This window comes from Coregonus clupeaformis, chromosome 1 (assembly GCF_020615455.1).
Source record: "Coregonus clupeaformis isolate EN_2021a chromosome 1, ASM2061545v1, whole genome shotgun sequence".
Classification (NCBI taxonomy): Eukaryota; Metazoa; Chordata; class Actinopteri; order Salmoniformes; family Salmonidae; genus Coregonus; species Coregonus clupeaformis.
In genome coordinates, this window is record NC_059192.1 from 73,625,068 (window position 1) to 73,645,698 (window position 20,631).

General features: G+C 42.8%; 3 protein-coding genes across 4 annotated transcripts; all 3 read left to right on the top strand.

Annotated features, from left to right (window-relative positions):
• Positions 1 to 355: 355 nt before the first annotated feature.
• On the top strand, positions 356 to 3,855 carry LOC121584409 (GTPase IMAP family member 4). The gene is made up of 7 exons (XM_041900261.2): positions 356 to 983; positions 1,377 to 1,454; positions 1,686 to 1,736; positions 1,923 to 1,973; positions 2,153 to 2,203; positions 2,304 to 2,354; positions 2,757 to 3,855. The coding sequence occupies exons 1-7, from the start codon at positions 860 to 862 to the stop codon at positions 3,494 to 3,496; spliced, it is 1,146 nt and encodes a 381-aa protein (XP_041756195.1). The 5' UTR covers positions 356 to 859; the 3' UTR covers positions 3,497 to 3,855.
• A 227-nt stretch (positions 3,856 to 4,082) lies between these two features.
• LOC121584415 (josephin-1-like) lies at positions 4,083 to 9,298 on the top strand. 2 transcript variants are annotated; one of them, XM_041900285.2, is made up of 6 exons: positions 4,083 to 4,227; positions 4,335 to 4,386; positions 4,697 to 5,534; positions 5,737 to 5,865; positions 8,240 to 8,434; positions 8,730 to 9,298. In XM_041900285.2, exons 3-6 carry the CDS (start codon positions 5,251 to 5,253, stop codon positions 8,830 to 8,832), a joined length of 711 nt encoding a protein of 236 aa, XP_041756219.1. In that variant the 5' UTR covers positions 4,083 to 4,227; positions 4,335 to 4,386; positions 4,697 to 5,250; the 3' UTR covers positions 8,833 to 9,298. The 2 variants fall into 2 exon arrangements, with proteins under 2 accessions (XP_041756219.1, XP_041756209.1); XM_041900275.2 differs by lacking the exon at positions 4,335 to 4,386.
• Positions 9,299 to 11,202: 1,904 nt separating this feature from the next.
• Positions 11,203 to 19,580, top strand: LOC121576642 (chromobox protein homolog 7). Its single transcript, XM_041889954.2, has 6 exons — positions 11,203 to 11,517; positions 12,493 to 12,536; positions 12,654 to 12,719; positions 12,874 to 12,940; positions 13,085 to 13,418; positions 18,358 to 19,580. The coding sequence occupies exons 1-6, from the start codon at positions 11,449 to 11,451 to the stop codon at positions 18,555 to 18,557; spliced, it is 780 nt and encodes a 259-aa protein (XP_041745888.1). The 5' UTR covers positions 11,203 to 11,448; the 3' UTR covers positions 18,558 to 19,580.
• Positions 19,581 to 20,631: the final 1,051 nt, after the last annotated feature.

Sequence of the window (20,631 nt, forward strand, 5' to 3'; positions counted from 1 at the left end):
CAAATACAAATATTCTCCCTCTTATCCATAATAATATCAACGTGTAGACCAGGGTTCTTCAATTCCGGTCCTGGAGGGCCGAAACACCTGCGTTTTTCATCCTCTCCTTCTAATCAGGGGCTAATTCAGACCTGGGACACCAGGTGAGTGCAATTAACTACCAGGTAGAAATAAAAAACAGAAGTGTTTCGGCCCTCCAGGACCGGAATTGAAGAACCCTGGTGTGGACTATAGCCTACCCGCACTATCTGCAAGTTGTTGGCTAGAGTGCACATGCAAGACCAGAGTAGGCACATTTTATATTTCACGCAACAATTTGTGACAAAACTATCGGTTGAGTTGAAAATGTGATGGAAACACATTGAACTTTAGATTTTTATTCAGTACATTAAAACGTACACGAAAAAGTAAATGTTGTGCGCAACATGTCATCACTGACTGATTTTTCTCCACAAGTCCATTTGGTGGGAAAATGCGCATATTATTGAGAATATTCGCATTAAATTTGTCAACAATTGGATGGAAACCTAGCTACTGAGATCTCTTCTTGCCATGGTAGGCAAAATAATGGGCAACTGGTCATTTTTCTACATGACCCTAAGCATGATGGGATGTTAATTGCTTAATTAACTCAGGAACCACACCTGTGTGGAAGCATCTGCTTTTAAAATACTTTGTGTCCCTCATTTACTCAAGTGTTTCCTTTATTTTGGCAGTTACCTGTATTTCCCATCCTACTTGTATGATTAGAAAAAGGCGTGTCTCAGTGCCACAAATACAGCATTATATCGCTCCTTCAGTCACAATAAAGAACAATTTTGTTCGGGCGAGTCATCAAAGTACTTTCACGTAACGGGAGATGGCGCTTTGGTTTTGGCCAGTAGCATACGGGCCGGGTTTACCTGTGAATATGGACCAGTGTGACTGCAAACCGGACAGCGATTGTACCTCAACTTCAGCCTACTGTGGAGATGGTAGCACTGGTAAGAAGGATACTCACGTCCGTCAAATATAACTATTAGTCAATCCAACCAAGATGTAAAAGTAACAAGTAATATACCGATATTTGCTCCGTCTGTGTAACATGTCGAACGGAGTTATTTTTCTGTTACAATCTTTCTGTTTTGTATTGACGGGCCTAATATCAATGACAAAGTCGCTGTTTGTTTGGTATCACTTTAGAGACGGTTGAGTCCGAAATGTAGGCTACATATTATAAATATATACAATAACGCATGTAGACTAGGAAAATAAATACAAAACGCAAAAGTATACTAAGCTGATAAGGCCACCGTTTTGGGTTTAAAGGTTAAACTCCTGACAAGTAAAGAAAATTGATCAGTCTCATGCTTCACTACTTATCTCTCTCCCTGCAGGTTTGTGGTTGGACTTCAACAGTGTTTTGACAGGAGCTCTCACTGTGGTGGGCTATCTCCTCTACAGATTCTCACAGGGTCAGTAGTCTTAGCCACAACAGTACTATTGTCAGCAAATACTTATTTGATGTACATAATGTTGTCTTATCTGTAAGATGATCCTCTCTCCCATCTGGGGACTGACTGTGGTTTTGACATCAACTGGTGTTGTGTATCTGATTGCTTGATAATCAATTTGTTTTGTGTCCGTAAATAGTATTCCTTTGTTTGATCCTGATTGAGTTCATTTATCTCTTTGGCTCGCTACAGCCCTCCCAGCTCTGATAAGATGGCCCATCCATCTCTTCTGCACGCTCACTGGTACGTCATCATGGCTGGGATCCAACTGGAGGTTGAACCTTGAACCGTATTGCATTATTCAGCCTACATGTCTAATCATTCATCAGGTGTCAACATTTATCTGAGTATCTTCATCTGAGCAACAGATTAAATTAAATGTCTTGATTAAATACTATTTTAAACTAAATACTATTCCCTCTGTTTTAGGTCTGTCCTCACTGTGGGGTTGGGTGAGCCACCTGATGGGAACTCTTCGTAGTACGTACTGTCACAATTCTTAACCTTTCTCAATATTCATTAACATGTTTACTAAACTCATCTGAATGTAAAATATGCAGTAGATTAATTGATTGCATCACAGATTTGAGTTAATCCTAAAGTAGAGTAATGTATGTTGTTGTGGTGAATGATTTGTTAATTCTGTCTTTGTGTTTCAGGCTTACAGTACTTTCTGAAGTGTCTGTCTCGTATTTGGAGGTTTATAGTTGGTAAGAGATTGCTAATACCCACCCACCATATGACTGATCATGTCTTTGATTGATTACAAAGTGTTGATAATGTATTGATATTGTTTTGTTCGTCTATCAGCTTCATTCTCAAAACTCAGCGGGTTCACTGTTATCATTAAAAACAACTCTGGTAAGTTTCTCTCCCCTTTCTCACTCGTTCTCCCTTCTCTATTTAATTGTAAGTTCTGTTCTTTTTTATGTGTAATTTAGTTTACCATACTGTTCCCCTCAGGTTCACTATCAAATGTGAAGCAATGTGTGGAATCTGTCAGCAAACTGAAAGAGGATTTAGAACATTTATATTATGTTCCTAGCTGCATCTGTATTCCTGCACAAATAACATCCTATCAACTGTGTCCTTTAATCTTGTGGGTTGTTTTCCTTTATAATAGAAATGGCACTTGATGAAATCATGACATAAATCCCTCCATTCATTGAATTAACTGTTCTGCTCTCATGTTCCTTTTCATTTTTGCTCAGACCAACAAATTTGTGAATTATTTATGCACTCCCTTGTCTATTTATTTTCCAGGGGCTTCTAGTGACAGTCCCCCAGGCACAGAGCCCTCTCCCAGCCCTATTCCCAGTGAGCCTGGGCTGAGGCTCATCCTTATGGGGCCTCCCGGTGGAGGCCGGACCTCCCTTGCAGACACCCTGGTTGGCTGCAGCCTCCCTCAAGTTGGGGGGTCCCTGGGGGCTGTGATGGAGTGTACCAAGCGGAGGGCGGTGGTGGACAGGCGAGAGCTGATCGTAATAGACACCCCAGACCTCCTGGGTCCATCTCTGGGCGACAGTAAGAGAGCCTTGGAGGCCCTCCGCAGCCTGCAGCTGGCCAGCCCAGGCCCCCATGCCTTTCTACTGGTGCTCCGGATCCCTGGAGATGGGGTGGACCAGGACGCTGCTAGCGCCACCAGGGCCCTCCTAGAGCTGGTCGGGGAGAGTGCCACAGGCCACATCCTCATTGTCCTCACCCATGCTGACTGTCTGGGCCCGGGCTCCACGCTAGCCCAGCTACTGGAGGATGATGCTGGAGGCCTCAGAACTGCTCTGTCTCTGTGTGGTCAGCGGGCTGAGCTTGTGGACAACAACCCAGACAGGCCGGTGGCGGAGAGGAGGGAGCTGGCCAGGGGGCTGCTGGAGAGGGTAGCAGAGATGAGGGCACTGAGGGGACACTACACCCACGAGCTGCAGAAAAGGGAGGACAGTGTGATGGAGGAACTGCTGATGGACATGGCCTCTGTGTTGGCACGGAAACTGGGACAGGAGTATTGAGAGTAGAAGAGAAATACTTCATTTTGGGTTTAGGTGCATTTTGTTGACTTTTTTTTGTCACTCTTGGATTCTGGGTATGTTATTGTGTTTGGGGAATTGATCCTCATTTCACTGACTGTATGAATTATTGTTAAGTATGTAAGACTTAGCATGGGCTTGTTTTGTAAAATGTCAAGATCATGTTCTTACGGTACTGCTGTTATTGAACAGTATTTAATCAATGTCAATTTGCCTTCATGTACCCTACTTTGTTTTCTTGCACACTCTTTCTTGTATGTGTCTACTACATTCCTCCCATGGTTTCATAATTTTTTTGGAAGTATTAAAAAGTTGCTTCCAAATAAATCCATTGACTCGGACTATTTCCTGCTAGTGTAATAACTCCAGGTCAAAAGAGCCCATCTAAACGTTATTGTTGGAGAGCTCGGATGTTTTGCAACAAATTATTTTTGGTCTCAACCCATTTTTATATTAAAACAAACTAAATCTAGTGTTTAGCAGTCTTAAGGGAGGGACTGAGTAGAGGGAGTACAGTTCGCAGATTGGGTTGACGCAGGCTGTGACAAGCAAACAAGCTATTGACGTTTTGCGCATGCTCATATAGAAATACGGCGCTACAAGGAAAAAGTGCTGAAGACAAAGGACTAAACAACCCCAGGAAAAGAGGCGAAACGATTAATTTCACCAGGATTATGACAACCCTACTACAGTAGTATCGCATAAAGCGAAAGGTAAGTGGCAACAGATAAATCGACTAAATACGAAGGGTTTCGCATCCATGCTTACGCTATCAAACAAATAGAACGTACAGCCAGACAAATCTAGTCTTTCTTTGCAGCTGCCTTCCTGTTCCACTGGATTTTAGCTAGAGCGATGGATTTGAATATCAGGTAGATTTGACATATTTTGTTAATCTGTAAATATCACTTGTGTTACAGAATACTAAATAATACCAAGACTGTCTCTTACGCCTGTTGTCTAGTTATATCAGTTTAGTGTGATGTTGCCACAAGCCTGCCGCTCTTATCGAGTCAGCTGTTAGTAGAATGTTTACCCTGTGTCTTCTGTTCCTTCCTGCTGACCACTGCTGAAAATACTCTTTAGAAAAACACCTGGTTATCCCTAAATTATTTCAGCATGACATTGATTTCGGTGACAACCTCTAAACATGAATTTCTGCCTCTCTTCTGCCTCCCTCAGCTATTTTCCTAAGGAGTCCTGTCTAAATGTCACAAAGCGTCCTGTATCAAGTCCCTCATCTTTTCCGCTGGAGCTAACTCTTAATGGTGGAGCCGTGGTCCTCTTGGCTCTCTAGAAATGGAAAGAACTCGTAAGCTCTAGTGACACTTGAGGTGCTAAAAAAAATAAAAGTCACGAGGACAGACATCAGAATGGAGGAAGTTGAAAAAAGAGACGCGTACTCTTGCTTCTCTTGCTAGTTTTTGTTTTGCCATCGATGACCCTCGTGGTTGATTCTCTTTTTATACTGAAGCAGCTGGAATATCAATGTCTACACACCCAACGTTTTGTTCACATAATTCAATCCAGGCCTCCTCCACTCCAAACTTGAACACTGTTTGTTAGCCTGCAGTTTTTTTATTTTCTTCCAATTGTCCCTTTTGAAACGGCAGGTGTAGCTGAAGTGACCTGGACCCCCTCAGTGTAACCCACCTCCCCCTAGCCACACGCACGCCCTTACAGCAGCTGAAAGGTTGCCATGGCGACTGCAGTCGTGTCGGTGTAGTGACAGGGTGATGGGGAGTGCTCCATGTTCCGGTAAGGGGAGGGCGGGAGGGGGGCTGCAGGACCTGGGCTGTATGCCATGGAAGCTGAGCAAGCAGAAAGAGGTGGTGGCGCGAGGGGGGGAGGAGAGGTCAGACCTTGGAGAGCATGATCTATCGACCCCTCCGGCCCCGCCTCCACTGCCCATCTACCACGAGAAGCAGCGGCGGGAGCTGTGTGCTCTGCACGCGCTCAATAACGTCTTCCAGGATGGGGCAGCTTTCAGCAGGGATACTCTCCAGGACATCTACCAGAGGTGGGGGGTTAAGGTTGTGTCCTCTAGGGGAGATATTTCTCTCATCCATTCTCTGTCTCTCAAAGTCCTTTCCTCTTTCATCCCCTCTCTCACTTTTTCTCTCCCTTCTGCACCTCTCTCTCTCTACCTTTGTCAACCTTTATCTTTTTCTCTCTCTTGCTTCTTCTGTCCTCATCACTCTATCTTGTCCCTTTCTCCACAGACTCTCTCCTGGCACTCTGGTAACCCCCCACAAGAAGAGCATGCTGGGGAATGGGAACTATGACGTGAATGTCATTATGGCCGCTCTGCAGACACGAGGATACGAGGCTGTCTGGTGGGATAAAAGAAGGTATACCTCTGTTCTCATCAAAGCTATATGGCCTTCTACCCTATCTAGTCATTTGTCTAACATTTTTATCCAAAGCGATGTACATGGCCCATGCAGGAGTTTTCAAATCCACAACAAGCACCATCCAACCCACTGAGCCATTGGAGCCACAATGCTATGCTCATTCGTATTCTCAATCTTCTTTACTCCTCTCCCTTTTTGGTGCGTGTGTTGGCAGCAACTATGTCAGTCGGTTCAGCCGTGCTCAATTTAGTTCACTTCAATCACTGGCTATAAAGAGGAAGACTTATTTACATATCCTCTTCACTCTGAATCCCTGTCGAGCACAAGGCAGCTACTCATACAGACATACAGACATACAGACATATGTAGGGTGCATTCATAGGGGGGAGTGGGGGAAGTTTAGCACTTTTTTTACATTCAGCATCACTACATCAAGGCAAATATTGTTTTCTTTCTAACAGATATCTACATATATTTCAGGATGTTGGGTTTCCCTGGAAATAATCAGAATTCATGTAAACATGATAGTTTTGAAAACATAGATTGTCAAAAAAAAGTGGTCTCTTGGCTCAATATATGGGGTTAGTTGAGCCGCCTTGGGGTAAGTGGGTGATGGGGCTGGTAGATCAAAGTTTAATTCATGGAATGGGGGTGTGGTATATTGCACAGGAGGTTGGTGGCACCTTACTTGGGGAGAACGGGCTCGTGGTAATGACTGGAGCGGAGTGGTGGAATAGTATCAAATACATCAAACATGGTCTCCAGGTGTTTGATGCCATTCCATTTGCTCCGTTCCGGACGTTATTATGAGCCGTTCTCCCCTCAGCAGCCTCCTTTGATATATTCAATATGCTATATTGTACACTGAGTGTACAAAACATTAGGAACACCTGCTCTTTCCATGACAGACTGACCAGGTGAAAATGTCACCTTATAAATCCACTTCAATCAGTGTAGATGAAGGAGAGGAGACAGGTTAAAGAAGGATTTTTAAGCCTTGAGACAATTGAGACATGGATTGTGTGTGTGTGCCATTCAGAGGGTGAATGGGCAAGACAAAAGTTTAAAGTGCTTTTTAACGGGGTATGGTTGTAGGTGCCAGGCGCACCAGTTTGAGTGTGTCAAGAACTGCATCGCTGCTGGGTTTTCATGCTCAACAGTTTCCAATGTATCAAGAATGGTCCACCACCCAAAGGACATCCAGCCAACTTGGCACAACTGAGGGAAGCATTGGTCAACATGGGCCAGCATCCCTGTGGAACACTTTCGACACCTTGTAGAGTCCATGTCCCGACGAATTGAGGCTGTTCTGAGGGCAAAAGGGAGGGCTGCAACTCAATATTAGGAATGTGTTCCTAATGTTTTGTACACTCAGTGTATATCTTAAATGTATTCAGACATAGATCTCTCTGTTCAATATCACTTACCCTTCCATTTCTTGACCAGTTGTCTGGGACAGGTATGTTGTTTCAATGTGCAAATTCGTAGGCAAGTTCTCTGCATTTCAGGCTTCTAAGCCCATGAAACTGGTCCGCAAAATTCTTGATATGTTTATCAAGCTCAGGCACCATGTCATCAGATAAGACCTTGTGTGCCTCTGCTACTCTATCATAACCTCTCTTTCTCACAGGTACATGTATTGTTTTATTTTGTGTCATTGTCTTTGTTTCACCCCTTGCTGCTTCTCTCACTTCCTTGGCTGCTCTCTCAAGAACCTCAAGACCCCTGCTTGTTTTACGTTTGAATACACAGGGCATGATGATGTCTGCTCTGTAACAATAAAAATGCACTATCTTGAGTTCATAAGCATGACACATTGCAAAAATACCATGCTACTATGCATATTATGTGTAGAACTGACTAAATGTAATCATCATTTGTATGGGGTATGGTGGCCATTGGCTCAACTTACCCCAAGGCAAACATTTTGGCTATATTAGCCCACACAGCTACAAGGATGCATGTTCATGCTAGGTTTAGGAACTCATATTGTAGCTTATAAAGACCCCAACTGATGTATAGAACAATCTTAAAAGTATACTTTGGTTTAGATACAAGCATCATGAAACCTCTAACATAAAATCATTAGACTTTGTGAAAATCCATTCTTTGGACATAACTTTCTTATCACTTTTCCCATGTGGTTTCTTCACAGATGCCATGAAATTAAGACCTATTATAAATATTTGGTCACATGATTAAGTTTGTTTATAGTTATCTAGAAACAACTAATCTCTTTGGCTCAATTTACCCCACTCTCCCCTACAGACATCATCATGGATTTACAACATTACAGTAGCTACTGAAAATCCACTCCTACAAGACCTATGGAAGTCCGTGTGTGATTGACTTGTGTATTGTGTTCCTGCAGGGATGTGGGCAGTATTGCGCTAACCAACGTAACGGGCTTCATCCTGAACGTCCCGTCCAATCTGCGCTGGGGTCCGCTGCGCCTGCCACTCAAACGCCAGCACTGGATAGGGGTGCGGGAGGTGGGCGGAGTCTATTACAACCTTGACTCCAAACTACGCAGTCCACACACCATCGGAAACCCTGATGAGCTCAGGTACTGCGCGCGTGTGTGTCATCCCAATTATCCTGTCCAGTCAGTAGATTGAGTCCATCATGATTTGCGTTGTTCATTTTACATACATTGTGGAGCGGCCAAGAGAGAACGTAATTTGTATTGTCTCCACTAGGTGGTGCCAGATAGTAATACAAAATCACAGTCTCATTCCCAAATAATAGTCAATTCCAAGGCCACCATTCACAATGATGATTGATCCTTGTCTAACACCTAATAAATAACAAGCTGACATCTTTATTCTCCTTCTGTTCTTTCGATACCCTCCACACAACAGGAAGTTCCTGCGTCACCAGCTGAGAGGGAAAAATGGTGAGCTCCTATTGGTGGTGTCTGAGGAGGTGGAGGTCCACCAAACATGGAGATCAGATGGCTGTTGATTGACCTTTTCTCTACCGGATTAGACTTTTCCCAGTTCTTGCTCGGGATAACAGGCATGATCCAATCAGGGGACAGATTGAAGAGCCGGTGGGGTTGTGTTCAGCCAGTCACACAGATGCACACCGACCAGACATACTTTTTTTGCTCACACACATATTGCTGGACTATGGCTGATGAGACCTGAAGCGATGAAGGAAACAGACGAATACAGGGAGGTCACGAAGAAATCACACTACACAATACTCAGATTTATAAACGTGTTTGGGATTCTAATGTGTTTTTATATATATTGATGACTATTTTTCAATGTTACTTTTGATTTTTTTTGTACGTTACCGTTTCCAGTTTCCAAGTGTGAGAGGCATGTGACTGTGTGTAATACTACCCGTCTGTCGCTCTCGCTAGCGCTCTCTCTCTCTATATATCTGTCTCTCTGTCCCCTCTCTCTCTATATATATCTGTCTCTCTGTCCCCTCTCTCTCTCTATATATCTGTCTCTCTGTCCCCTCTCTCTCTATATATATATCTGTCTCTCTGTCCCCTCTCTCTCTATATATATATCTGTCTCTCTGTCCCCTCTCTCTCTCTATATATATCTGTCTCTCTGTCCCCTCTCTCTCTCTATATATATCTGTCTCTCTGTCCCCTCTCTCTCTATATATATATCTGTCTCTCTGTCCCCTCTCTCTCTCTCATTTATCTGTCGTTGTCTGCTCTACTGTGACTGTGTACATCTCTTCTTTACCTGTCTGTCTTCCTCTGATCATGTCACTGCTCACAATGAGAGTGTTTCACTCGGCCAACACTAAATTCACCCCCCCCCCCCTCCAAAAAAATGAATGTTTGTACAAACACAGAGCTAATGATGACAGCAACCAATATAATGCCAAACACTCCATGGTGTGTCTATTGTGTACACAGACTGTAATATAGTTGGTGAGAAGCATGTTTTCTCAATAGCACAGGAGGACCTGAGTGTATGTAGCTGTTTTATCCTCTCAGTTACTGCGGAGACCATCTCTGTCTGTTAGTAGAAAACCCTGCTAGTTCATGTCATCAAATTAGAATTCCTCTTGGCTAAAGCCATGTTAGGCCCAGGTATTGACAAATGGCTATATATTGTAACATGGTAGAGCCAGGATTTGTTCTTGACCATGCGACCTGACCAGGAAAAGCCACAAACCTGTATTATTGGCTAATCAGGGCCCAGAGTTTTTTCTGGTTAGATCATGTGGTCAAGAAAAACTCCTGACCCTAAACATGGGCAATTGACCATGGATAAATAGTTATCTTGAAAAATCCACCTGCCAAATATACAGAATTGTGGAATCGGTAGAAATGGTTATTATACCCAAGGTGTACAGTTATTCACTGGAAATGCACTGATGTTAGATTTTGATCTATCTGAAGATGTCTTGGCCACGGCTGAAACGTCCAGAATGCTGAGTGCGTTGAGGGAAGTTGGTACGATGAAAAGTGAAGTGGAGTAAGAGGGAAAAGGTTGACAGTTGAAGGAGTAATGGAAAGAGAAAGTATGTCCGATCGATGTGTAGAAGAAAAAGTGAAAGTTCGAGGAGTCCAGCAAGACCTGTTGTTAGTTTAGAAATTGAGAGAATTTTTTACAGCTGTTTGAGAGATTTGGTTGATAGATTATTATCATCATCACAACGACATATTGTGAATTATTGAAGACTTAATAAGGCCTTAACTTGTTTACAGAGGAAGCAGACATTATTGTCTACCTAAAGAGGGGTTGTTCAATTTTGCTCCAGGTGGGCTCAATCCTAACAGCTTTGCTATTCACCAGAGCATCCAATCACATGATTCATTCAACTGATAATTTAATCATTTGCAACAATCACTAATCATGAGACAAAACAATGAGGTTGCTGGTCTGAGGCTGCCCTAGGGGACTTCAGGTTGGGCAACCAAACACACAGGTAGAAAATCCCCTTTAAACCAGTATGTAGTGTCATAGTGGATTTAGATTTTTGCCATGACAATCCCACCTACCACCCTTCTATTAAAGGGTCCTGGTTGTGTTACTGTTTTCTCTTTTTTCACAGAAATAAAATGCTTGTAATGGCACTTTATATGTACACCCCTTTGTGAGGATGTGGCTTAATTTCTTGAGTGAAATTGGTGTTGGAATTTGGATGGAAAATTGAGCACATTTATAAGTAACGGGCGTAGGGTTGTCTACTTTGTTATCCTGCTACTGCTTGTTAGTGTCATTTGCGTGCGCGGACCCATGTTCCAGGCGTTTCGCTTGAGCTGAGCGTTGTTTTGGCACTGTGGAACGAAGAGCGCGCATAGGACGCGCGTTTGGAAGTACGGGGACGCGCCAAACAGTGCAGATGTGTCGCAGATTTGAGAAGTCACTGTACGTACGGAGAGGTCGGGTAAAAGGAAGTGGAAGGGAGAAATTAATCTCCAACCAAAACAAAGCTCACTTTCTAGAGGGAGGAGCATACCATTTTTAAACGCGACGTCTAGATATTTGTAATAGCCTATACAGTTACTTTGTAGAGGAGAGCTGAACCAACAGCGGTTATTCTCATCTCTACTGGATCAGTTTATTTCAAAGAGTGAGCAGAACGTTCTCTATTGGACCAATGGAGCTGTCAGCGATTGGTGAACAAGTGTTTGCTGTGGAATCAATCATCAAGAAAAGAGTTAGAAAGGTAAGGCGTTCATATTGGAAATAAAACGCATGTACCATAATTATATGATGATAATTTTACGCAATTTGGAGAATATCCATTATAGGGTACCCTCCATTCAGTTGGGAACACAGATGGCTACATTGAAAAGCACTTGTACCAAGAGCCTATTTATATCCAGTATCCACTGACATAAACGTATAAGGGGGCGTGAGAGTGGGGAGTATCCCTTTAACTTTAACATAACCTGGAGCGTGTTGCAATCGCATTACAGTCAGGGTGCCAACTATCTATCCTAACAGAAGCATCATATCGGAACCTAAACATTGCATTCAGTCCTGTGCAATGGCAGATGAATAGCCCACGGGTTATGCAATTATTGCGCATTTGTGAAGAGCTACGCAGTTTCGCGGAGGAAATGGCAGGTACAGGATTGTGGGTTATTAGGGCGCAAAACGCGGCCGCCTCGTTTGACAAGCATCCTGTATGATACCAAGTCCTTGTAAGTGTTGGGTCTTTAATATCGTATTTCGCAGTGCATTAAAAGTGAACTCGATACAGTGCATGAGTCATTGTCAGTGAAGGCGCGCATCCACCATCAACCGTTACTATAGCTAGTCCCCGTCACATAGGGAAAAACAATGCATTCTGTCAAATATTGTTGGCTTAGCTTTAATCACTGTCCAGTCCACACATTATTTTATAATGTTCTGAGAGTGTGAGTTGGGGGGGGGGGGGTCTCGTGAGGATCCCAATTCTCTCCAGTCACCAGTGCGATCATGTGCGATGACGTCATGCTATTTAGGAGCTGTCAGTCGAGAAGCGGTATAGGATGAGAAGACATGCATTTCCTTGATTTTCAAAAGTTATTAAAGGCTATTTATCTCTGTGCTTGGAGTAGACTGTGATCATAGCAACATCACCATCAACATCCTCCCACACACACTCTCCTCTTTCTCCCTGATTGATGTTTGTCTCCAACGTTCTGTGTCACAGGGGAAGGTGGAATATCTATTGAAGTGGAAGGGATGGCCCCCCAAGTGAGTATCATCTCTATGACATCATCATCATATCCAGTAATCCAGGACCATGAGTCATGCAGAGTATTATTGGATGGATGAGGATGAGTAACCACGGCGATGTCTTTGTCTGGACAGATACAGTACATGGGAACCAGAGGAGCACATCTTGGACCAGCGTCTGGTGCAGGCCTATGAGGAGAAGTAGGTCCATGAGACACTGCACACTACGTAGAGGCCTTACCTAGCTAACGAATATCATAGTACTGTAGTAGTAGTAGTAGTAGTAGTAATACACCGTACTAACATAGTAGTAAACTATACCTGTTTGTACTGACTGACCTTACCGTTCCACCAGAGAGCAGAAGGACAGAGCTCTAGGGTACCGGAAGAGAGGACCCAAAGCTAAAAGGCTTCTACTACAGGTGGGATGGGTTAATGTTATTTATAACTTCTCCTGTGTCTGTTTAGACAGAGTAATACTAGTTGGCGTACTAACTAAAGGGGGCATGATGTTGGAGAAAACACTGCTACTCTATAAGACAACTTTATTATTCCCCTCTCTGTAGAACACTATTTACACCATGGATCTCCGTAGTGCCCACAAGGCCCCAGAGAAGCCTCAAGCTCGCCTACGTCTCTCCCTGACTCGCTCACTGGACTCTGAGGCAGAGGATCCGACCTATGGGGCCTGTAGACGGAGCCTGCAACCCCGCCTGGCCCACCGCAGAAACAAACCCAGGAGGTCACAGTTCGTGTGCCTGGCCTCTCCCCCTGGTCCCCCTACCCCCACACAGGACGCCACACATGAGGACTGGGGAAGGAGGGGGGAGGAGGAGGAGGAGGAAGCTCGACAGGATGAGTCAGAGCGAGAGACAGAGATGTCCAGCGGCATTCTGAATGGTAAGTGTGTTAGTCAGTCACAGGAAGTTCCTATTCTGCCTAATCACCAAATTGACCTCATTCTAGACTAGGACACTGCTGTGTGTGTGTGTGTGTGTGTGTCAACCTGTTAGTAGGTATAGTACAGGAGGCCCGCTGGGCAGACAACCGGGAACATAAGCTCCCCGATCCCATCCAAACTGGCCACTGGCACAGCAAACAGACACAAGGAATGGCAAGGGAGAGGGTTGACAATGGGGTTTAATGTATGGCGAAGAACAGTACGTGTCAAACTTCCTGGTAGAACACAGATGTCCTATGCATAGCCTACAGGCAATGTACTCACCATACAGGCAATGCACAGTGCTCTTATCAATCTCTGTCAGTGAGTTCATGATATCAGGAATGGAAGACAAATGAGATACACAATCTCTAGGTCACCATGGAAACGCAACTTAATAATAGGATCGTTCTTGAATTGTGGTGGCATTTGCGTCTCCCGGCTTTGCAACCTTGAAAAACACTTTAAAATGACAAATAGTTACAAATCATACATGTTTTTTTGTTTATATTGAACTAAAACATAACGGAAATCGTTCATATTGCAAAACTTTACCTTAATGCATTGTATAAAGTACCAAGAGCAAGCAAATTAGCTTGTCCCTGTAGTGATGAGTAGAATTGTAGTGACATCTTTTAGGGATTTAGAGATATCTATTATTTAGAATGCTAGACAGTAAACAAAAGTATTTTATGTATTGTATACATCCACAAAAACAATGTGGGAAAGGGCGGTGGAAGTGGGAACGCCTATATGCGCAAATATTAATATTATAACCGTCATATCAAAGTAAATTTGGAGTCACGCAATGATATGGTGTGTGGTCCTCCCACTACGACTCGGGAAACCATGCAGTTGATTAGGCTACAGATGAAATAAGTTATGATGGGTGGTGAATGTGCACGGTGATGAGCTTGATGCTCCTTTCCAATAAATATCGAGGGTCTTATTCTGGTGACATGATGATCGATGCTTGACTGCCGTTTGACAAATACAAATATTGTCGCTGTTATCCGTAATAATCCCATCATGTAGACTAGCCAACCCGCACAGCCTAAACACACTGTAGCCTATGTGCGAGCTGTTGGATAGAGCGCAGGTGCCAAGACCAGAGTAGGCACATTTGCTATTTAACACAACTGTTTTTCACAAAACTATGGGTAGAGTTAAAAATGCGATGTAAACACACTGAATTTTAGTTTTTTATTCGGTACATGAACACTTAAGCATAAAAGTACATTTTGTGTGCACTACGTCATCACGCACTGATTTTTTATCCACAACAAGTACTTTAGGTAGAAAATGCATATTTTTTTTACACAGATTCTAGAATATTCACATTAAATTCTGTCGCCAATTGTATGGAAACCTAGCTACTGTGAGCAAAAGCATTAAAAATAGAACTTTAGTAAATTATTTTTAAAGGGTTAATGACCTTAGATGTGTGCGTCTGTGGTCTCCATTCCAAAAAATCCTCAGTTACAGTTGAAGTCGGAAGTTTACATACAGTGGGGAAAAAAAGTATTTAGTCAGCCACCAATTGTGCAAGTTCTCCCACTTAAAAAGATGAGAGAGGCCTGTAATTTTCATCATAGGTACACGTCAACTATGACAGACAAAATGAGAAAAAAAAAATCCAGAAAATCACATTGTAGGATTTTTATGAATTTATTTGCAAATTATGGTGGAAAATAAGTATTTGGTCAATAACAAAAGTTTATCAATACTTTGTTATATACCCTTTGTTGGCAATGACACAGGTCAAACGTTTTCTGTAAGTCTTCACAAGGTTTTCACACACTGTTGCTGGTATTTTGGCCCATTCCTCCATGCAGATCTCCTCTAGAGCAGTGATGTTTTGGGGCTGTCGCTGGGCAACACGGACTTTCAACTCCCTCCAAAGATTTTCTATGGGTTGAGATCTGGAGACTGGCTAGGCCACTCTAGGACCTTGAAACGCTTCTTACGTAGCCACTCCTTCGTTGCCCGGGCGGTGTGTTTGGGATCATTGTCATGCTGAAAGACCCAGCCACATTTCATCTTCAATGCCCTTGCTGATGGAAGGAGGTTTTCACTCAAAATCTCACGATACATGGCCCCATTCATTCTTTCCTTTACACTGATCAGTCGTCCTGGTCCCTTTGCAGAAAAACAGCCCCAAAGCATGATGTTTCCACCCCCATGCTTCACAGTAGGTATGGTGTTCTTTGGATGCAACTCAGCATTCTTTGTCCTCCAAACACGACGAGTTGAGTTTTTACCAAAAAGTTATATTTTGGTGTCATCTGACCATATGACATTCTCCCAATCCTCTTCTGGATCATCCAAATGCACTCTAGCAAACTTCAGACGGGCCTGGACATGTACTGGCTTAAGCAGGGGGACACGTCTGGCACTGCAGGATTTGATTCCCTGGCGGCGTAGTGTGTTACTGATGGTAGGCTTTGTTACTTTGGTCCCAGCTCTCTGCAGGTCATTCACTAGGTCCCCCCGTGTGGTTCTAGGATTTTTGCTCACCGTTCTTGTGATCATTTTGACCCCACGAGGTGAGATCTTGCGTGGAGCCCCAGATCGAGGGAGATTATCAGTGGTCTTGTATGTCTTCCATTTCCTAATAATTGCTCCCACAGTTGATTTCTTCAAACCAAGCTGCTTACCTATTGCAGATTCAGTCTTCCCAGCCTGGTGCAGGTCTACAATTTTGTTTCTGGTGTCCTTTGACAGCTCTTTGGTCTTAGCCATAGTGGAGTTTGGAGTGTGACTGTTTGAGGTTGTGGACAGGTGTCTTTTATACTGATAACAAGTTCAAACAGGTGCCATTAATACAGGTAACGAGTGGAGGACAGAGGAGCCTCTTAAAGAAGAAGTTACAGGTCTGTGATAGCCAGAAATCTTGCTTGGTTGTAGGTGACCAAATACTTATTTTCCACCATAATTTGCAAATAAATTCATTAAAAATCCTACAATGTGATTTTCTGGATTTTTTTCTTCTCAATTTGTCTGTCATAGTTGACGTGTACCTATGATGAAAATTACAGGCCTCTCTCATCTTTTTAAGTGGGAGAACTTGCACAATTGGTGGCTGACTAAATACTTTTTTCCCCCACTGTACACCTTAGCCAAATACATTTAAACTCAGTTTTTCACAATTCCTGACATTTAATCCAAGTAAAATTCCCTGTCTTAGGTCAGTTAGGATCACCACTTTATTTTAAGAATGTGAAATGTCAGAATAATAGTAGAGAGTGATTTATTTCAGCTTTTATTTCTTTCATCACATTCCCAGTGGGTCAGAAGTTTACATACACTCAATTAGTATTTGGTAGCATTGCCTTTAAATTGTTTAACTTGGGTCAAACGTTTCGGGTAGCCTTCCACAAGCTTCCCACAATAAGTTGGGTGAATTTTGGCCCATTCCTCCTGACAGAGCTGGTGTAACTGAGTCAGGTTTGTAGGCCTCCTTTCTCGCACACGCTTTTTCAGTTCTGCCCACAAATGTTCAATAGGATTGAGGTCAGGGCTTTGTGATGGCCACTCCAATACCTTGCCTTTGTTGTCCTTAAGCCATTTTGCCACAACTTTGGAAGTATGCTTGGGGTCATTGTCCATTTGGAAGACCCATTTGCGACCAAGCTTTAACTTCCTGACTGATGTCTTGAGATGTTGCTTCAATATATCCATATAATTTTCCTTCCTCATGATGCCATCTATTTTGTGAAGTGCACCAGTCCCTCCTGCAGCAAAGCACCCCCACAGCATGATGCTGCCACCCACATGCTTCACAGTGGGGATGGTGTTCTTCGGCTTGCAAGCGACCACCTTTTTCCTCCAAACATAACGATGGTCATTATGGCCAAACAGTTCTATTTTTGTTTCATCAGACCAGAGGACATTTCTCCAAAAAGTACGATCTTTGTCCCCATGTGCAGTTGCAAACCGTAGTCTGGCTTTTTTATGGCGGTTTTGGAGCAGTGGCTTCTTCCTTGCTGAGCGGCCTTTCAGGTTATGTCGATATAGGACTCGTTTTACTGTGGATATAGATACTTTTGTACCCGTTTCCTCCAGCATCTTCACAAGGTCCTTTGCTGTTGTTCTGGGATTGATTTGCACTTTTCACACCAAAGTACGTTCATCTCTAGGAGACAGAACGCGTCTCCTTCCTGAGCAGTATGACGGCTGCGTGGTCCCATGGTGTTTATACTTGCGTACTATTGTTTATACAGATGAACGTGGTACCTTCAGGCGTTTGGACATTTCTCCTAAGGATGAACCAGACATCTGGAGGTCTACAAGTTTTTTTCTGAGATCTTGGCTGATTTCTTTGGATTTTCCCATGATGTCAAGCAAAGAGGCACTGAGTTTGAAGGTAGGCCTTGAAATACATTCACAGGTACACCTCCAATTGACTCAAATTATGTCAATTAGCCTATCAGAAACTTCTAAAGCCATGACATCATTTTCTGGAATTTTCCAAGCTGTTTAAAGGCACAGTCAACATAGGGTATGTAAACTTCTGACCCACTGGAATTGTGATACAGTGAATTATAAGTGAAGTAATCTGTCTGTAAACAATTGTTGTAAAAATTACTTGTGTCATGCACAAAGTAGATATCCTAACCGACTTGCCAAAACGATAGTTTGTTAACAAGACATTTGTGCAGTGGTTGAAAAACGAGTTTTAATGACTCCAACCTAAGTGTATGTAAACTTCCGACTTCAACTGTAGCTAAAATGTGTTATTATAATGATAAAAACTGTTTAAAGTCATTAAGCTGACATATCTATTGATTTAGAATGGGAAGATTTACACATACATTTAATACACGTGATAGACTTGATGTAATCACAGCAATCTTACCCTCTCCTGTTCTCTCTCCATCTTTCCTCCCCTCCTGTTAGGGCAGAATAGGGCAGAGAACTGGAGTTCCTTGATTGGCTCAGAGGAAGTATCCATGTCAGAGAGGTCGGACGTTTGGAACACAGTGATTGGCCCAGGGGAGGTGACCGTGACTGACGTCACCATAAACTCTCTCACAGTGACTTTCAGAGAGGCCCTGGCAGCCAAAGGCTTTTTCAGAGGCTGGGGCTTAGAGTTCTAGAGAGTTCTAGAGAGAGAGAGTTCTAGAGAGTTCTAGAGAGTTCTAGAGAGAGAGAGAGATTTTCTCCTCATCCTTTTACCCTTCTTCCCTTTCTGGCCTTGTGAGTGACTTCTGTCCACACTAACTTCCTCTTCCGTTCAATAGGCATACTGTAGTGTACAGTATACACTTACTACATTGAGATGGGCATACACTCCTTCTACATCGAGCTGGCTGTACACAGTATACTGTATATCATAGCCTTCTATACAAAAACAGGTTTTGTGCACTGCATCTGGACTGTTATTATTAGATGTGGCTTAGAGTCTTGTAATGATTTAGAAATCCTCTACAAAATGACTCCATCAGCCTGCATGACTTTCTCTTCTCCCCCCTATTGGTACATAGTGATAATCAATACATTTTGGTTCCCACTAAAGCCCTGTGCAACACATGCAGTGTAAACTAACCTTAAAAGTGGAACCCCATTTTTTTGTTTTGGAAACAGTCTGTTCTGAATTGCACTGTATTTACATCATGATGTTTATGTCATCTTTGTGGAATCTTCCTGGTCATCTCCCATTGGTCAGTGGCTGTTTATCCCACTCCAAGCCGAGGCTGATGGTGTCTTGTGAGTGTGACTCAGTAAAATGATCTCCCTCTGCGATCACAATGCAGCAAGGGATTATGGGACTGCCTGAAGTTACTCTTTCTGGAGATCTTTTGGGGCTTGTAAACGTGCGTATGCACATGCACAACAATGCAACACTAACTACCCCCTCTTTTTGGATGTTTATTCAGCTTATCCTTTGAGCTTGAAGTAAGAGGAATGCTTCTTCCACCTTAACTCCAGGGTTAGGAGAAACAGACTGAAGGGTATTGTGTATTTCTAGTCCTTATTTTTCTATATCGATCTGACTGAATGTAATTCAATGTATTTATTATTTGAAGGAGAAACCTTGTGGATTAGTAAATACTGAAGAACATCTTTTTTTGGTAACACTTTACTTGACCCCCAGCGTCATAACACATTATGACACGTTCATAACCATGTCATAACAGCTGACATAACTTGTCATAACCTGTTATATGGTCATAACACTGTCATGACATATTTCGACATGTTGTGACATATATTGCGTTATTTTATGGCTGTTATGACGCCTACATAAGTGTGAAAACCACACAAGGCAAAACATTCCATTACACCATAGCCTACCTGTCAACAGTGTGTTTGTTATATATACAGTACCAGTCAAATGTTTGGAAACACCTACTCATTCAAGGGTTTTTCTTTATTTGTACTATTTTCTACATTGTAGAATAATAGTGAAGACATCAAAACTATGAAATAACACATATGGAATCATGTAGTAACCAAAAAAGTGTTAACCAAATCAAAATATATTTTATATTTGAGATTCTTCAAAGTAGCCACCCTTTGCCTTGATGACAGCTTTGCACACGCTTGGCATTCTCTCAACCAGCTTCATGAGGTAGTCACCTGGAATGCATTTCAATTAACAGGTGTGCCTTCTTAAAAGTTAATTTGTGGAATTTCTTTCCTTAATGCGTTTGAGCCAATCAGTTGTGTTGTGACAAGGTAAGGGTGGTATACAGAAGATAGCCCTATTTGGCAAAAGACCAAGTCCATATTATGGCAAGAACATCTCAAATAAGCAAAGAGAAACAACAGTCCATCATTCTTTTAAGACATGAAGGTCAGTCAAGAACTTTGAAAGTTTCTTCAAGTGCAGTCGCAAAAACCATCAAGCGCTATGATGAAACTAGCTCTCATGAGGACCACCACAGGAAAGGAAGACCCAGAGTTAACTCTCCTGCAGAGGATAAGTGTGCCTTTAATTGACCATATTAAATTATCATTGTAATTGCGCACACATTGATGTCAGACATGCACCTACCCCAATGCTCTGTTGCTGATGACTGGGATGAATGTAGGAGCAGATTTCAGGAGCAGGACAAGACACCCTCTTTTTGACTGATGACAGATATAAGGGCATGTATATGATAGGCCTATCTGGCTTATATGATTGTGATGGTCATAATGCTTCTTGACGGTGTAAAATAATTTTTT

Excerpts from the sequence above, each read along its gene's own strand:
- LOC121584409 (XM_041900261.2), top strand. The coding sequence starts at position 860 with ATGGCGCTTTGGTTTTGGCCAGTAGCATACGGGCCGGGTTTACCTGTG. Across the intron at positions 1,974-2,152 it reads CCTGATGGGAACTCTTCGTA|GCTTACAGTACTTTCTGAAG; the intron begins GTACGTACTGTC and ends TTTGTGTTTCAG. Across the intron at positions 2,355-2,756 it reads TATCATTAAAAACAACTCTG|GGGCTTCTAGTGACAGTCCC; the intron begins GTAAGTTTCTCT and ends TTTATTTTCCAG.
- LOC121584415 (XM_041900285.2), top strand. The coding sequence starts at position 5,251 with ATGGGGAGTGCTCCATGTTCCGGTAAGGGGAGGGCGGGAGGGGGGCTG. Across the intron at positions 5,535-5,736 it reads CTCCAGGACATCTACCAGAG|ACTCTCTCCTGGCACTCTGG; the intron begins GTGGGGGGTTAA and ends CTTTCTCCACAG. Across the intron at positions 8,435-8,729 it reads GGAAACCCTGATGAGCTCAG|GAAGTTCCTGCGTCACCAGC; the intron begins GTACTGCGCGCG and ends TCCACACAACAG.
- LOC121576642 (XM_041889954.2), top strand. The coding sequence starts at position 11,449 with ATGGAGCTGTCAGCGATTGGTGAACAAGTGTTTGCTGTGGAATCAATC. Across the intron at positions 12,537-12,653 it reads TGGAAGGGATGGCCCCCCAA|ATACAGTACATGGGAACCAG; the intron begins GTGAGTATCATC and ends TTGTCTGGACAG. Across the intron at positions 12,720-12,873 it reads GTGCAGGCCTATGAGGAGAA|AGAGCAGAAGGACAGAGCTC; the intron begins GTAGGTCCATGA and ends CCGTTCCACCAG.